This window comes from Echinops telfairi, unplaced genomic scaffold (assembly GCF_000313985.2).
Source record: "Echinops telfairi isolate 266 unplaced genomic scaffold, ASM31398v2 ScPeMD7_7479;HRSCAF=8517, whole genome shotgun sequence".
NCBI classification, from domain to species: Eukaryota; Metazoa; Chordata; class Mammalia; order Afrosoricida; family Tenrecidae; genus Echinops; species Echinops telfairi.
The window spans coordinates 82585-95496 of record NW_022111383.1 but is presented as its reverse complement, the minus strand read 5'-3'; the positions used below and the strand labels follow the sequence as shown (position 1 = coordinate 95496).

Genomic DNA, 12912 nt, shown 5'->3' with positions numbered 1-12912 from the left:
GGTGAGCGGCCCCTCTGGGGAGGTATTCAGGGGCCGGAGACCATGGTGGGAGTGAGCGTGGTTTCCTTGCCTACTCTTTGGTACCCTTCTTTCCCCTAAACGCTGTTCATGGACGGCCGATTCAAGTGAGTCCATTACTTAGGAATAGGAAATGAATTCAGAATAGAAGGAGGGGTGGGGGAGGGGGAGGGAAATGAGGTGAGTAATTTTCTTTTTCTATTAGAAATGAGTGCTCTTGTTCTGCACGGCCCCTCTGAGACCCCCGACTTTCCTCTCCCTTGATCTGTCCCCAGAAAGGAATCTGCTCCTGATGGTTTCCAGGAAACTTTATTCCCACCTGCACGGGGCTGAAGGGAGAGGCTCCCTGTGCTGTTTGCAAACTCCGCAGAGGAAATAAAATTCTCAGCTGGGGAGGGTCGGGGAGGAGAGGCAAGGTAAGGAGGAGGAATTAAGTAAGTTTGCCATTTGTCCATCCCCCTCCAGAATGCGTCCATTTACAATCTTCTTACACCATCGAGACATTGCCAACTCATAGGGACCCTACAGGACAGGGTAGAACTGCCCCTGTGGGTTTTGGAGACCGGAACTCTTTATGGGAGTAGAAAGCCTCATCTTTCTCCCAAGGAGCGGCTGGTGGTTTCAAACGGCTGACCTTGTGGTTAGCAGCCCAACGCATAACCCCTACACACCACCAGGGAGTTTTTTACAATCTTAGGCTTCCCTAACGGTCTGGACTGCGTAACGGGCAGCAAATGTGGTTTGTGTAACAGTGTACAGTGGTTCTTGCTCATCAGATCCTGATTAAACTCCTCTCTCCCCAAAAAGAAAAAAGCTTTGTGCCTCGATCCTTGCCAGCTCCATCTGTTCCTCAGTCTCCCTCAGAGGCCGAGCCTTTGCCAGAACCGTGTGCAAAAACCTAGAGAGAACAAAGGAGAACCAGATGCAACGTACGAGCCATAGTGGCGTAGTGGGGTAGATGCTGGGCTGCTAACTATGAGGTCAGCAGTTTGAAGCCACCAGCCCCTCCCTGGGAGAACCACGAAGCTTCCACTGTAAAGAGTTACAGTCTTGGAGACCCATAGGGGGAAATTCTATACTGTCCTACAGCGTTGTTCTCAGTCAGAATCCACTCAACGGCAGTGAGTTTGTTTTGTGTTAGATATAGCAGTTGGCTTAAGGAGATCCCTTCTTTGCCCTTAATCTCCTCCCCCCTGGTTCAGGGCCCCACCCCTGGGGCAGGGGAGCAGTTCTGGTATCTCCGAGGCTAGGGAGGGAGGAGCCTGAACTTCTTCGGGAGCTCCTTGGAACCCGAGGCTTTAAGCTGCTGGGCTTTCCATGCTGACCCGGTTCTCAGGCTTGTACCAAGAAGCCGTCTCGATTTGCCTCTGCCCTATCCCTGAGCTCTGCGGTCTCATGGCTCAGGAATGTTGGCTCCTCGGCTCTGGTGAGCAAAGCCCTCGAGCCAAATAAATGCCGTGTTAATAAAAGCAGCTACCGTATATTATTACTTGAACAAATGAAAATAATCCCGCCGGCTCACATTTCCTGGGCCTGGCCGCCTGAAGCCCTGGTGTGACAATGTCTTAAATTCCAAGATGGTCTAATCAGACTTACGTGGAACCCAAAGCTTTTAAAGTGTTCAGCTCTCATGACAGAGAAGGGCACAACTAGGGGTGGTTCGGCAGGAGCTATCTCGGGCAGAAACACCCCTAAACTCCCGGGCTGGACAAGATACCCCACCTCTTTTTCACCAGGTAGCAGGAGCGGTCAAGCCAACCCTGACTCCTGATTCCAGCCTGCGTGCGCAGAGCAGAATCGTGCCCCACCCGACCCTCAATGGCTGATTTTTCAGAAGTGGGTCACCAGGTCTTTCTACCTGGACCCCTCGGGGTAAATTTGAATCTCGGGCTGTTAGTTAATAAGCGAATTAAATTCAGCACATGTTAGCCACATGTTACAGAGGGGAACTGCCCCGAGTGTGTTCTAGGCAGTCATCTTAAAGGGAGTGGAGCCACTCGGGAGAGAGTGTAAACCGCCAACCTTTGCCTCAGTAGCTGAGCACTTAGCTGGTGTGCCCCAAGAGCTCCTTCTCATTCCAGAAAAGCCAAACTCGCTGCCATCGAGTGGATGCCAACTCACATCTACCCCATGGGACAGGGTCGAGCTGCCCCGTGCGTTTCCCAGACTGTCACTCTTTTTAATTTTTAATCATTTTATTAGGGGCGCATACAACTCTTATCACAACCCATACATACAGCAATTGCATTTGTACATTCATTGCCCTCATCATTCTCAAAACATTTGCTCTCCACTTAAGCCCCTGGCATCAGCTCCCCCCTCCTTCATCATGAACCCTTGATAATTTATGTTATTATTTTGTCATATCTTGCACTGTCCAACATCTCCCTTCACCCACTTTTCTGTTGTACCTCCCCCAGTTATATGTAGATCCCTGTAATCGATTCCTCCTTTCCACCCCACCCTCCCTCACACTCCCGGTATCCCCACTCTCACCACTGGTCGAAGGGATCATCCACCCTGGATTCCCTGTGTTTCAGTTCCTATCTGTACCAGTGTACATCCTCTGGTCTAGCCGGATTTGTAAGGTAGAATTGGGATCATGATAGTGGTAGGGAGTGGGGGGAGGAGGAAGCATTCAGGAACTAGAGGAAAGTTGTATGTTTCATCGTTGCTACACCGCACCCTGATTGACTTGTCTCCTCCCCAGACCCTTCTGTAAGGGGATGTCCAGTGGCCTACAGATAGCCTTTGGGCGGAGACTGTCACTCTTTACTGGAGGAGAAAGCCTCCTCTTTCTCCCACTGAGCAGCTGGTGAGATCAAACTACTAACCTTGTGGTTTGCCACCCGACTCAGAACCAGCTCAAAAACAAACTCACTGCCATCCAGTCAACAGTGACACATAGCCACCCCCCAGGACAGGGAAGGCCAGCCCCTGTGGGTTTCGGAGCCTGCTACGGTTGATGGGAGTGGAAAGCCTTGTCTTTCTCCTGAGGAGTAGTTGTGGTTTAGAACTGCCGACCTCGTGACTGCAGTACAATGCATAACCACTCTGCCACCGGGCTCCTCTCCATTACCAACCAGACAGAACACAATCACTAGACGATCCCTTCCTTTATCCATCTTCACCCAATGGCTTCCTTCACCCATTTGTCTCTGTTCATCCTGACTGTGTGTGTCTGGGGGTGAGGGTGGGGGGACACAGGCTACATGGGGGTGGAGGTGAGGGGAGAAAGGAGAAACTGGTTGTCCAAAGACTCTTTCCTTTCTGCAGCTCTGACTCCTTAATGTTCTGACTGTAACGAAACGGGAGAAATCTCTCCCAGCCCCGAAGCCAACCTCTTTTCCAAACCCACGCCCTGCAATGTTCATCTGGACGGGGTTGACAGGGCTTCCACCGAGGAGCTCAACCTTCTCATTCCTGGGCAGTTCTTTGTAACAGGTGAGCCAGGGGGGGAATCCCGGGGGAGGATTTTCTGCTGGGCCCTGAGCACCCTTCTCGCACAACCACCCCCACTGCGTGGAGTGGAACTCATTACCACCCTCCAGGAGGGCGTAGCACTGCCCTGGAGGGTTTCTGAGGCTGTAAGCCTGTTTTGTGTTGTTTTTTTTAACAGTTTTTAAATACTTCATCCACGTATCACAGCATTCAATAGTTCAATCATATCAAGAATTGTACAATCAAGAATGTACTTCTTTATGGCAGGTCGACGGCCGCGATCTTTCTTCCACAGAGCAGCAGGTGGGCTCAAAGCACCAACCTTTGGGTTAGCAGCGGAGCGCTTTAACCACCGAGCCACCAGGGCTCCTTCAAACAGGAGCGAAACCAAAAGCCAAACTCACTAGCGCGACCCTACAGGGCGAGGCTCGTCCAACTGCCCCTGTGAGTGCCGGAGACCGCACCTGCGGATGGGCGTAGAAAGCCTGGCCTTTCTCCCGCGGAGCTTCTGGTGGTTGCAAACAGCCCGGTACGGAATCCCTCCGCCACCAAGGAGCATGGCATTCACCAAGTCCTGCCGCAATCCACACCCGAGGGAGCAGAGGCCCAGGCTGGAGAAGGTCAGCGCGCTTGTCCAAAGTAAGACAAGAAGCCAAGGTGGGTTGGGCCTGGATTACAGGGCCACAGAGACACCTGTGCTATGAGACTGCGTGCCTTATTGGCAGAGCCCCAAAGGACTGACCAGGCATGTCCTGGACGCGGGTCTGCTCGCAGCACGCACAGGACTGACCGCCAACCCTTGGAGTGGAGTTGGCATCTGGAAAGTGGCGCTGACGACCACAGGAGCCTCTTGGGGACGCTGTGCGGGAATGCCAGGCCTAACGTAAGGAAGCCGCCTTGATCCTCCAGCCGGTTCCCACTCTGGACGACCGCATGTGTGCAGGGCGGAGCTGCCCGGGAGGGTCTTCATGACTGCCCTCTTGGGGAAGCAGATGGCCAGACCTTTCTTCCTAGGCACTTCTGCAAGGATTTGAATTGCCAGCGCTACAGGTGACGCAGAACCCAAAGCAAAACCCACGGAGCCTATTTCCACTCAGAGCCACCTGATACAGCTTGTCCGAGGCTGTGGATCTTTACGGGAGCAGACAGCCTCATTTTTCTCCCACAGAGAAGCTGGTGGGTTTGAACCACCAACTTGGAGGCCAGCGGTCCAGCGCTGAGGACAGCACTACAGGTGTTTGTATCACTGGCTCAGTCAAGCTACTTGCAGGGCAAACTGTTCTGAGGTTCAGCGCCCCTCCTTCCTAGAGGCAGACCTGTGGGGAGCAGTTTCTCCTCTTTAGGTTTTTCCAGCTCAGGAATCTCTAATCCCCTGGCTTTCTCTACCCCCATCTCCCTCAAACACACCCAGCACGTTCCTCTCCCTCCCCCTTGAGAAAGCCCATTAGCGGCAGCAGCAGCTGAGCCACACAGAGATGGGGCAGCTCTGGGGGCTTAAGGGAAATAGTGTGAATGAAATCATCACCCAGCGGGAGTCTTCCTGGCTCCGGGGATCAGTTGGCAATTGTTTTTTTAGACTGTGATAATGGGCCCCTAAGGGATGGGGGCTTGGGGTGGGGGTGGGGTGCTTGAGAGGCCCGGGAGCACCTGGTTCCCAGCCACACAGCTCTGCAAGACCCCCTGCCCAAGGCCCACTTTGCAGCCAGGGCCACCTGGCCCTTGGATTTCTGAAGGAGAGTGTCCCACCCAGATGCTATGGGGATGGGGAGGCTTAGAACAGACTTCTGGAAGAGAAGCCCCCTTTCCCTGGATTCTGCTCATTGAGGGGCCCCACACCGCTCATAAGCCCACGGGTCCTCTTTTACCAGGACTTGCCTAAATGGAGCTTCCAGGGGAGGGCTGGGTGCCCCTGTGAACGATGAGTCAACCCACCCATCAAAGAGATGGCTCCCACCATTTGCGTGGCTTCTGAAAACCTTCCCTCTGCCTCTCCTTGTTGCATCTCCCAGTCCCAGCCTCTCCAGCATGTTCCCCTTGGGAAGACAAGCCACAGGAACCCAAACTCACTGGCCTCAAGTCCTTTCCGAGTCTCAGTGACCCTAAAGGACAGGATGGACCTGCCCTGTGGTTTCTGAGGTGGTCACTCCTTACCGGAGTAGAAAGCCTCATCTTTCTCCCTTGGAGCGGCTGGTGGTTTCTAACTGCAGACCTTGCCATGAACAGTGCAACATGTAAGCACCACACCACTAGACTTCAAGTGGGAAGTGGGTAAATCCACCATAAATATGTCCCCCTTCCGCTCCCCCACATTGCATTCATTTCTAGGTCGAAGAAAATTTTAAAAGCAATCTGATTTGTTAATAAAGATGGCAATGATAAGTCCCCCCAACCCCTACACACACACACACAAAATCAAGCCTGTTGCCATGGTGTCGATTGGAACTCATGGGGACCCATTGGTGCAGGGTCAGCTTTTCCTGGCTGTCCTCTGTTGGAAATACATCACCCACTTACCCATTTACACCCCTCAGGGACACTGTGGATTCTGACTCTGGGAAATGTAAGAAAGGTTATCCAAATGCCTACTTCCTTCCAGCAGGCTTCCCTGCTGAAAAACAAACAGAACCCCTCAACCCAGACCCTAACTCAAAACCCTACGGAGGTCCCAAAGCCATCTCCCCAGATCCTAGGGCTCAACAACCCAGTGGATTCCAGGCATTGAGAGAGGGGCTGTGTAGGATCGTACACCTTCCAGTGCATCCACAGAGGGGATCCCACACCCCACAGAGGGGACTGCCCCCCTGAAGCGAAGGTTAGCGCCTAGGCTCTCTTTTGCTCTCTCTACCGCTGTCCAGGAAACTGACCAAAGCTTATCTGAGCCTTCCAAGTTCAGTGCTTTGCTTCCTCTTGCCCAACACTCAGAGGATGCTCGGGGAAGGGAGAACACCCAGGATGAGAGGATTCTCTGCTTTCTAGGTATAAGGCAGCCTGGTGCTTCCCAAACCTGCCCATGCTTCTGGGACACCGGAGAAGCTTCAGAACCAAGGCCTACCTCCAGATGCTCAGGCCCCTGTGCCAGCCTTAGTGAATGAAACTCTCTGGGGGGAGTCCCCGGGAGTTGTGTCTTTAGCGAGTTGCTGATAGGATGTTGATGGGGCCAGTTCACAGAACTCTGCCAAGACCTACAGATTTTGATCTGTCCTCCCTCCGTCCCTGTAAACTGCCCCAGAGATTGGTCTCACTTCCGGCGGCGTTTGTGATGAAGATTTGGAGGCAGGGGCTGATCCGGTCTCTTTTCTGCACCCCAGCGCCCAGCCAGGGCCTCAGTCTGTCCTCCAAGAGAGACCTGGTGGCCCACCACACTCTCCTTGTCGATAAGCCTCGTGCTCCCTCGGCGCTGCTCAGAGGGCTTCCTTTTTAGCATTCTTATTTCTGTCTTGGAAGAAGCACAGCCAGAAAGCTCCTTGGAAACAAGGCTGGTGAGACATCGTCTCACATCCTTCGGGCCTGTTATCCGGAGAGACTCATCTCTGGAGGAGGACATCGTGCCAGATAAAGTGGAGCGGCCAGGACACAAAGGAAGGCCTCGACATGATGGATTGACACGGTGGCGGCAATCAGGCTCAAACAGCAATGAGTCTGAGGACGCGGTGGGACTGGGCAGTGTGCCACTCTGTGCAGAAGGGGCCGCGAGGAGTCACCTGACTTGATGGCACCCACGAACAGCAACATTTTCGTCAAAACAATTCTGTTTCTTCAACCTTTTAAAGCGATCGTCCCAATCCACGTTTTGGAATAATCCCAATCCCAGGAAGAGAGCCGCAGAATGCGTGGATTCAAAACCACAAGCCAGGTGATGGATGTAGAAGGGGGTTGTGTTAACCCCAGGGCCAGCACCTGCCCTTCCAGGAGTGATGTATGTCAGAGGCCCAGAGGAGCGGCTGGGCAGGGGTCTAGTCAAGGGTCTGCGTGACAGGCAGGATGCCGTTCTGGCATAGGGAGTCAGAGGCCAGAGGTCTTAAAACTTTAGAATGAAATTTCAACAAATGTTGACATTGAGTAAAAATAGCCCCCACTTTATTGCCCCTGTGTAAACATGACCAAGGGGCTGAGGGCGTGGGGAGTGGGAGGAAGAGTCAGGAAGGGGTTCCTCTCGGAGACTGGGTAATGGATAGTAACCCTTTCCGCTCAGGCTGGAAGACAGGCTTGCCTTCCCGGTACCAGCTTGTGGGCCTGGATGACAGGTTGTGCCGGGTCCTACTGAGCCCAGCCATTGGGAGCCAGTGCAGCACGGTTGGCATCACAGTCTCAAGGTTGACTCCAACCTGGCTATGGTCTTGAACGTGTGCGGGATGCGACACCTATCATTTCTGTTACATGCAAGCAAGCTCTCTCTGAGTCACAGCTAACTGTGTGTCAACTGGCAGGGAGGTGTGAGCCTCAAGCACCCTCGCTTGCGTTAATGGAGTGATTCTCAACCTTCCTCATGCCGCGACCCTTTCATACAGTTCCTCATGTGGTGGTGACCCCTCAACCATAACATTATTTTTGCTGCTACCTCATCACTGTAATCTTGCTACTGTGATGAATCGGGCAACCCCTATGAATGGGTCGTTTGATCCCCCCAAGGGGGTTGCAACCCACAGGTTGAGAACCGCTGCACTAATGAGTTATGTGATATACTAGGGGGGGCTTCAAAAAAATTCGTAGGAAGGCAGAAAAAAAAATAATGGAATTTTCCCCTCAGACGTTTGGAAGGCCCCTCTAAGATCACCTGCTCAGCTCCTCCCACAGCACCCTCTTTCTCACGCTAGAGAAATAGCCTCTTCCTTGCTCAGGATGCCACATCCCCTTCAACTGTGTCTGCTCTCGCCCTTGAGCCCGGGCCTCCCGGTGTGAAGCACTCACCGTGGTGTACAATCTTCCTTTATTGTTCATGGCCACGAAGAGGCCACTTTTCACCCCGAAGAGACTCACCACACCCCGCTCCACAGTGGAAATTTCCAGCAGGCCTGTGACAACGAAACAGGGGCCGCGTTACCTGAGGCTAACGCACGCAGTTCAGAACGAGAGGCAGCCTTGTGCCCTGGGAAGAGGTCGTCTAAGTCCATCCCCCGCATCCAGAGGGCCGGCCCCTCCAGCGTCTCTGCCCTCACCCTGACGCTGGAGACAGACCTCTGCTGCTAGCCCGGCCACGTCCTGCTGCAGGAACGGGCTGGCCCCAGAGTTGGGGAGTGGGATAGCTGCTCATGTGTCTAATGGAGGTGGCCTTTGAATGTAGGCTTCCCTGACAGACTCACGGCTGGTCCCTAGCTTGGGTCAAAAAAAAGAAGATTGAGGATTCACCTTTTGTTCTGTTTTTAAAATAGATAGACTCTACGTTTCACTAAACCTAATCTTGGAAACACGGCAGCCTCACGAGAAGGTGCATGCCCGTGTCCCGGGACTCCATCCTCTCCTGGTGAGGAGAGCTTGTCCAGGCGACAGCCCGTCCGATGGTGACAGAGGGCCTTAGCCCCCCGAGGGCAGCTTGAAGGGACAGGAGCGATGCGGCTCCGCAGGAAACCTTGCAAACCACTTGTCCTTCCTTCTCCGAGAGAAGGGAGCGGAAGAAACGTTCAGCTGGTGTCTAATCCTGTCCCAGTAGTCCTGACTTGTTCTCCCCACCCTTGCTTTAAGGCTTCCCAGCGAATGGTTCCCAGGGGGCTGTGATGAGCCCGTGATGGGTCCCTGGTGGCACAGCGGTCCAGCACCTCCCTGCAATTCAAAGGTCGGCGCTGGGAACCACCATGCAGATAGGCGGAGTGGCACGCTTCTGCGAAGGCTTCACCCTCAGAAGCCTCAGGGAGGTGGGGCAGTTCTAGTCTATCTCAGGGCTTCTCTTGTGAGTGGAATGGATGACAAACAACAGTGGTGAAGCAGTTTGTGCCCCAGGGGCCCTGTGGGGTGCTGACCAGGGATGCGCAGACCTCCTAATGCAAGCATACTGTGCTTGCAGGACTAACCTGAGCTAAGGAGGTGGGGATTCTCATAAGTCCATGCGTAGTATATAGTGTATCTGTCTCCTCCACAGTCCCTGGGGGGTGCAGTTCCCACAGCCCACTGCTCATCAAATGGCTGGAGGTTCAAATCTGCCCGGAGGTGGCTCACAAGAGCTGGTGCTCCACTTCCGAATAGCCAGCCATAGAAAGCCCCCTGGCACCCAGCTACTCCCACCCTCAGGGGTCACTGTGAGTCAAAATTGACCGCAGCAGCCACCCAGTTTGCTGGCTCCCCTGGAGAGTAGGAACTAATCTCTCCACCTTTCCGCCTCAGCCCCCCAGCATCCCGGGGGGCCGCAGCTGCACTTACTGTAGGGGTTCTCCTCGTGGGTCCCGTGGATCCGGCCGTCTGGGGGCACCTGGAGGTGGAAGCCGATGCCCACGTTGCAGTAGAGCCTCCGCTGCCGCTTGATCCCTACGAGGTAGCCGCTCTCCCAGTTCACCCCAGCGATATCTCCGGCCAGCCCAGCCCGAGAGCGGGACAGCAGCGTGCCCCAGGCCCTGGAGCCCAGCAGCGTGCTGTTGGCGTGGGTGCCAGCAGGCGAGGGCACCACCATGCCCACTAGGACGCCTAGGAGGACGAGCGCCTGCAGCGTGCCCTGAGGACGTCCTGCTCCCAGGGACATAGTGAGGAACAGCCTCTGTCCCGGGGCCATCCACCTTGCCGCTCAGGCACGTGGTCAGAATTAATGGCCCTAAAAATACCGCCCTCCTTGTTTTTCTCCCCTCTGCATGGCGGCAGGGGCTTATTTTTGGAAGGCAGATGAAGGCTGCTGACATGCAACCACAGCCTGCTTCGGGCACTCGGGTCGCAAGCGCAGGGACCCAGGCTGAGCCACGGCTGGTAGGGACCATGGCTTGGGGACGCACGCTCGCCCGCCTGCTCGGTCCCGAGGTGATGATATTTGGTTTGACCTATCTTTATAGTTCAGGAGCCTGGCCCTCCCCTCCACCCATCATCACCCTGACGTCAACTGGGCCAGCTCACTGATCCAGGCCTGTAACATTAACCTGCCCCTGTGCCTGGCTGCCACCCCAGACCCCCCAGCACCCTCCTCACTCCCCCGGGGTTTCTGGGAGCCACTGTCATTCCAACCATGAGGCAGGAATGAAGTAAGCTGGGAGCACCTGGGGGTGGAGAGGGTGTCGGGGGGAGCTGGCTGGGGGCCCAGGGGAAGAGACAGGCGAGAGGCCACCCCGGACCCAAATTGGGCAGGAGTTCCTGGCCTGGCAAAGCTGGCTTCCTTATTTAGAGGGGAAGCGTAAGGACAGGGATGGACAGAGGCTTGGTGGCGGGTGATGACCACGGCCTACAAGTTCACTCTGAGAGTTTTGCATAAAAACAGCCCAGGCTTGAGGGCAAGGGAGTCAGCAGGCAAGGACAGAGATTCGAACTCCAAGGAGGGTGGGCGAGGCAGCCCCCCAGTGCCCTCTGCTCCTGAGCCTGGCCATGAGGATCCCCCAGCCAGTGGGGTGCTCATCTGTCTGGCTGTCCACCCAGCCGTCGGGCCAACTTCCTCCCTGGAATTGGCGCCGGCATCTGGCTCTTGTGCCCCCCATTTAACAGATGCGGAAGCCAAGCCTAAGAGTCACTTGAGCTCATAAACGGCCAAGTCCGAACTTTAAAAAGTGCCTGAGTCCCAAGTCCCCTTCTTTGTGATGTCAGACCTCCAGGCCGGCCTCCAAAGTCTCTGTGCCCACAGCCCACATAAGCTTATTTTGATAACACAAAACAATCAATTTGTTCACCAGACAAGGTAGAAAGTACCTTTGATGTCCACGAGAATTCCTGCCGTTGCAAACAACATTTGCTAAAAGGACATCAGGCTGACCCTAGTAAAAATATTTCTGCACCTAATTTTCTTTTCCCCAATTGCTTTTAACGAGGTCACATGTCTTACGGAGGTAACGGTCACTTAAAACAAACACCCTGCACGTTGCAGTGCAGGTACAGAGCAGAAGCCGCTGTGTCTTGACAAGGGTTACATGGCGAGTGGAGTCAAACTCTCAGGCTTACGTGCCCAGTGGTGCATGGGTAAGTGCTGGGCTGCGAACGGCAAGGTTGTAGGTTCAAACCCACCAGCTGATCCAGTGGAGGAAGAGGAGGCTGTCTGCTCCTATAAAGGTTACAGTCTCCGAAGCCCTGTATGGGGTCACTGTGCGTCCTGTGAGACTTGATGGCAGTGGATGTCTTTCAGACGGGGTCCTAATCTCTTGGTGGCATTTCAGCAGTGACTGTGTGGGGACTGGAAGGGGTGTCTTGGGGGGCGGTTGGGGGGGGGGATGTGCAGTGAGGAGCCACCCTGGCTAGTAGGTTTCCTCAGCAACACTCTACACCACCTGGCTGGGACAAGCCCCACAGTGAAGGGTCTCTTCTGGGGTCTGTGACCTCAGATAGCAGCTCTCCTGCTCTGCCCTGAGCTCCCAACTTCTGGTTTATGGTGTCTAATTGCCCGGTGCCCTTCTGCCTTGGCTCATTTGGATGGATGCTTTGGCTAGATTCTCCATTGAGACGTATATTTCTACTTCTATTTTAGATCTCCTGCAGTCTTCAGATGGTACTATGATCGAGGAGGGGCATGTGTCACTGTGCCGACTCACACCCTCACCATTGGGTTCTGTACTTGCCCTTGCTTCCTTACTCGTCCCATTGCCCCCAGGGCCTCAGCCCAACCTCAGCATCACCAGCAGCATTTCCCACACAGACACTGAGAGACTGTCACTTGGTGGGCAGAGGAGGGTCTACTGGGTAGTCCTTTGTTGAAAATTGTCTTAAAAAAGAGAGAGAGAGAGAGAGAAAGGACGAAAGGCAGGAAGGGAGGAAAAGGAGAGAGGGAGGAAGGAAGGAGTCAGGGAAACCTTTCTCTGCAGTCGGTCGTCACGAATACTCCCCAAACAAAATTGTGAGCCATAAAGATCGCCTCTTCTGATTTCCAGCTCAATGTCATGTGTTTAAGCTTTTACTTATACAAGAGGCATGGGGACACCAAAGAGAGGTTAAATTTGGAACCGTGTGTGTGCTAACTAGCTTTTGCCCGTGTGCTCACCTGGGGAGGAGGCAGCCCAGAAGCACGCTGGGTAGAAAGGAGAACCGAGTCTGCTGTGGAAACCCGCCATGGAGGTATCTAGCGTAGGCCAATGTAGAGCTACCGATGTTTGTTAGGGGCTCCCAGTGGTGGGGGGCGGAGGTGGGGAGAGGGAGGCCTTGCTCAGGAGACTGTGGCTACCGTTTATGATGATGGGGACTTGGGCCACAAGTGCTGGTGAGGGGCGCGTACGGCATCCTGAAGCCATTAAATTGTGTGCAGAAAAAATGTTGTGTTGGCACATGCTGCGTCATAAAGATGTAAACCTCGATGTATTTCCAGCAATAAGAAAAGCTCTTGTCCTGGGCTCATCCGAGAAGCAATCA

At 54.3% G+C, this 12912-nt stretch overlaps 1 protein-coding gene across 1 annotated transcript in view; it reads right to left on the bottom strand.

Moving 5' to 3' along the window:
• Positions 1 to 10156, bottom strand: part of FGF6 (fibroblast growth factor 6) — a 16456-nt gene extending 6300 nt beyond the window's left edge. Inside the window, exons 1-2 of the mRNA XM_004717643.2 lie at positions 9811 to 10156; positions 8368 to 8471 (exon numbers count right to left, since the gene is read on the bottom strand). Coding sequence (XP_004717700.1) covers positions 8368 to 8471; positions 9811 to 10156 — 450 coding nt within the window. The remainder of the gene's footprint in view (positions 1 to 8367; positions 8472 to 9810) is intronic.
• Between the last annotated feature and the right edge of the window lie 2756 nt (positions 10157 to 12912).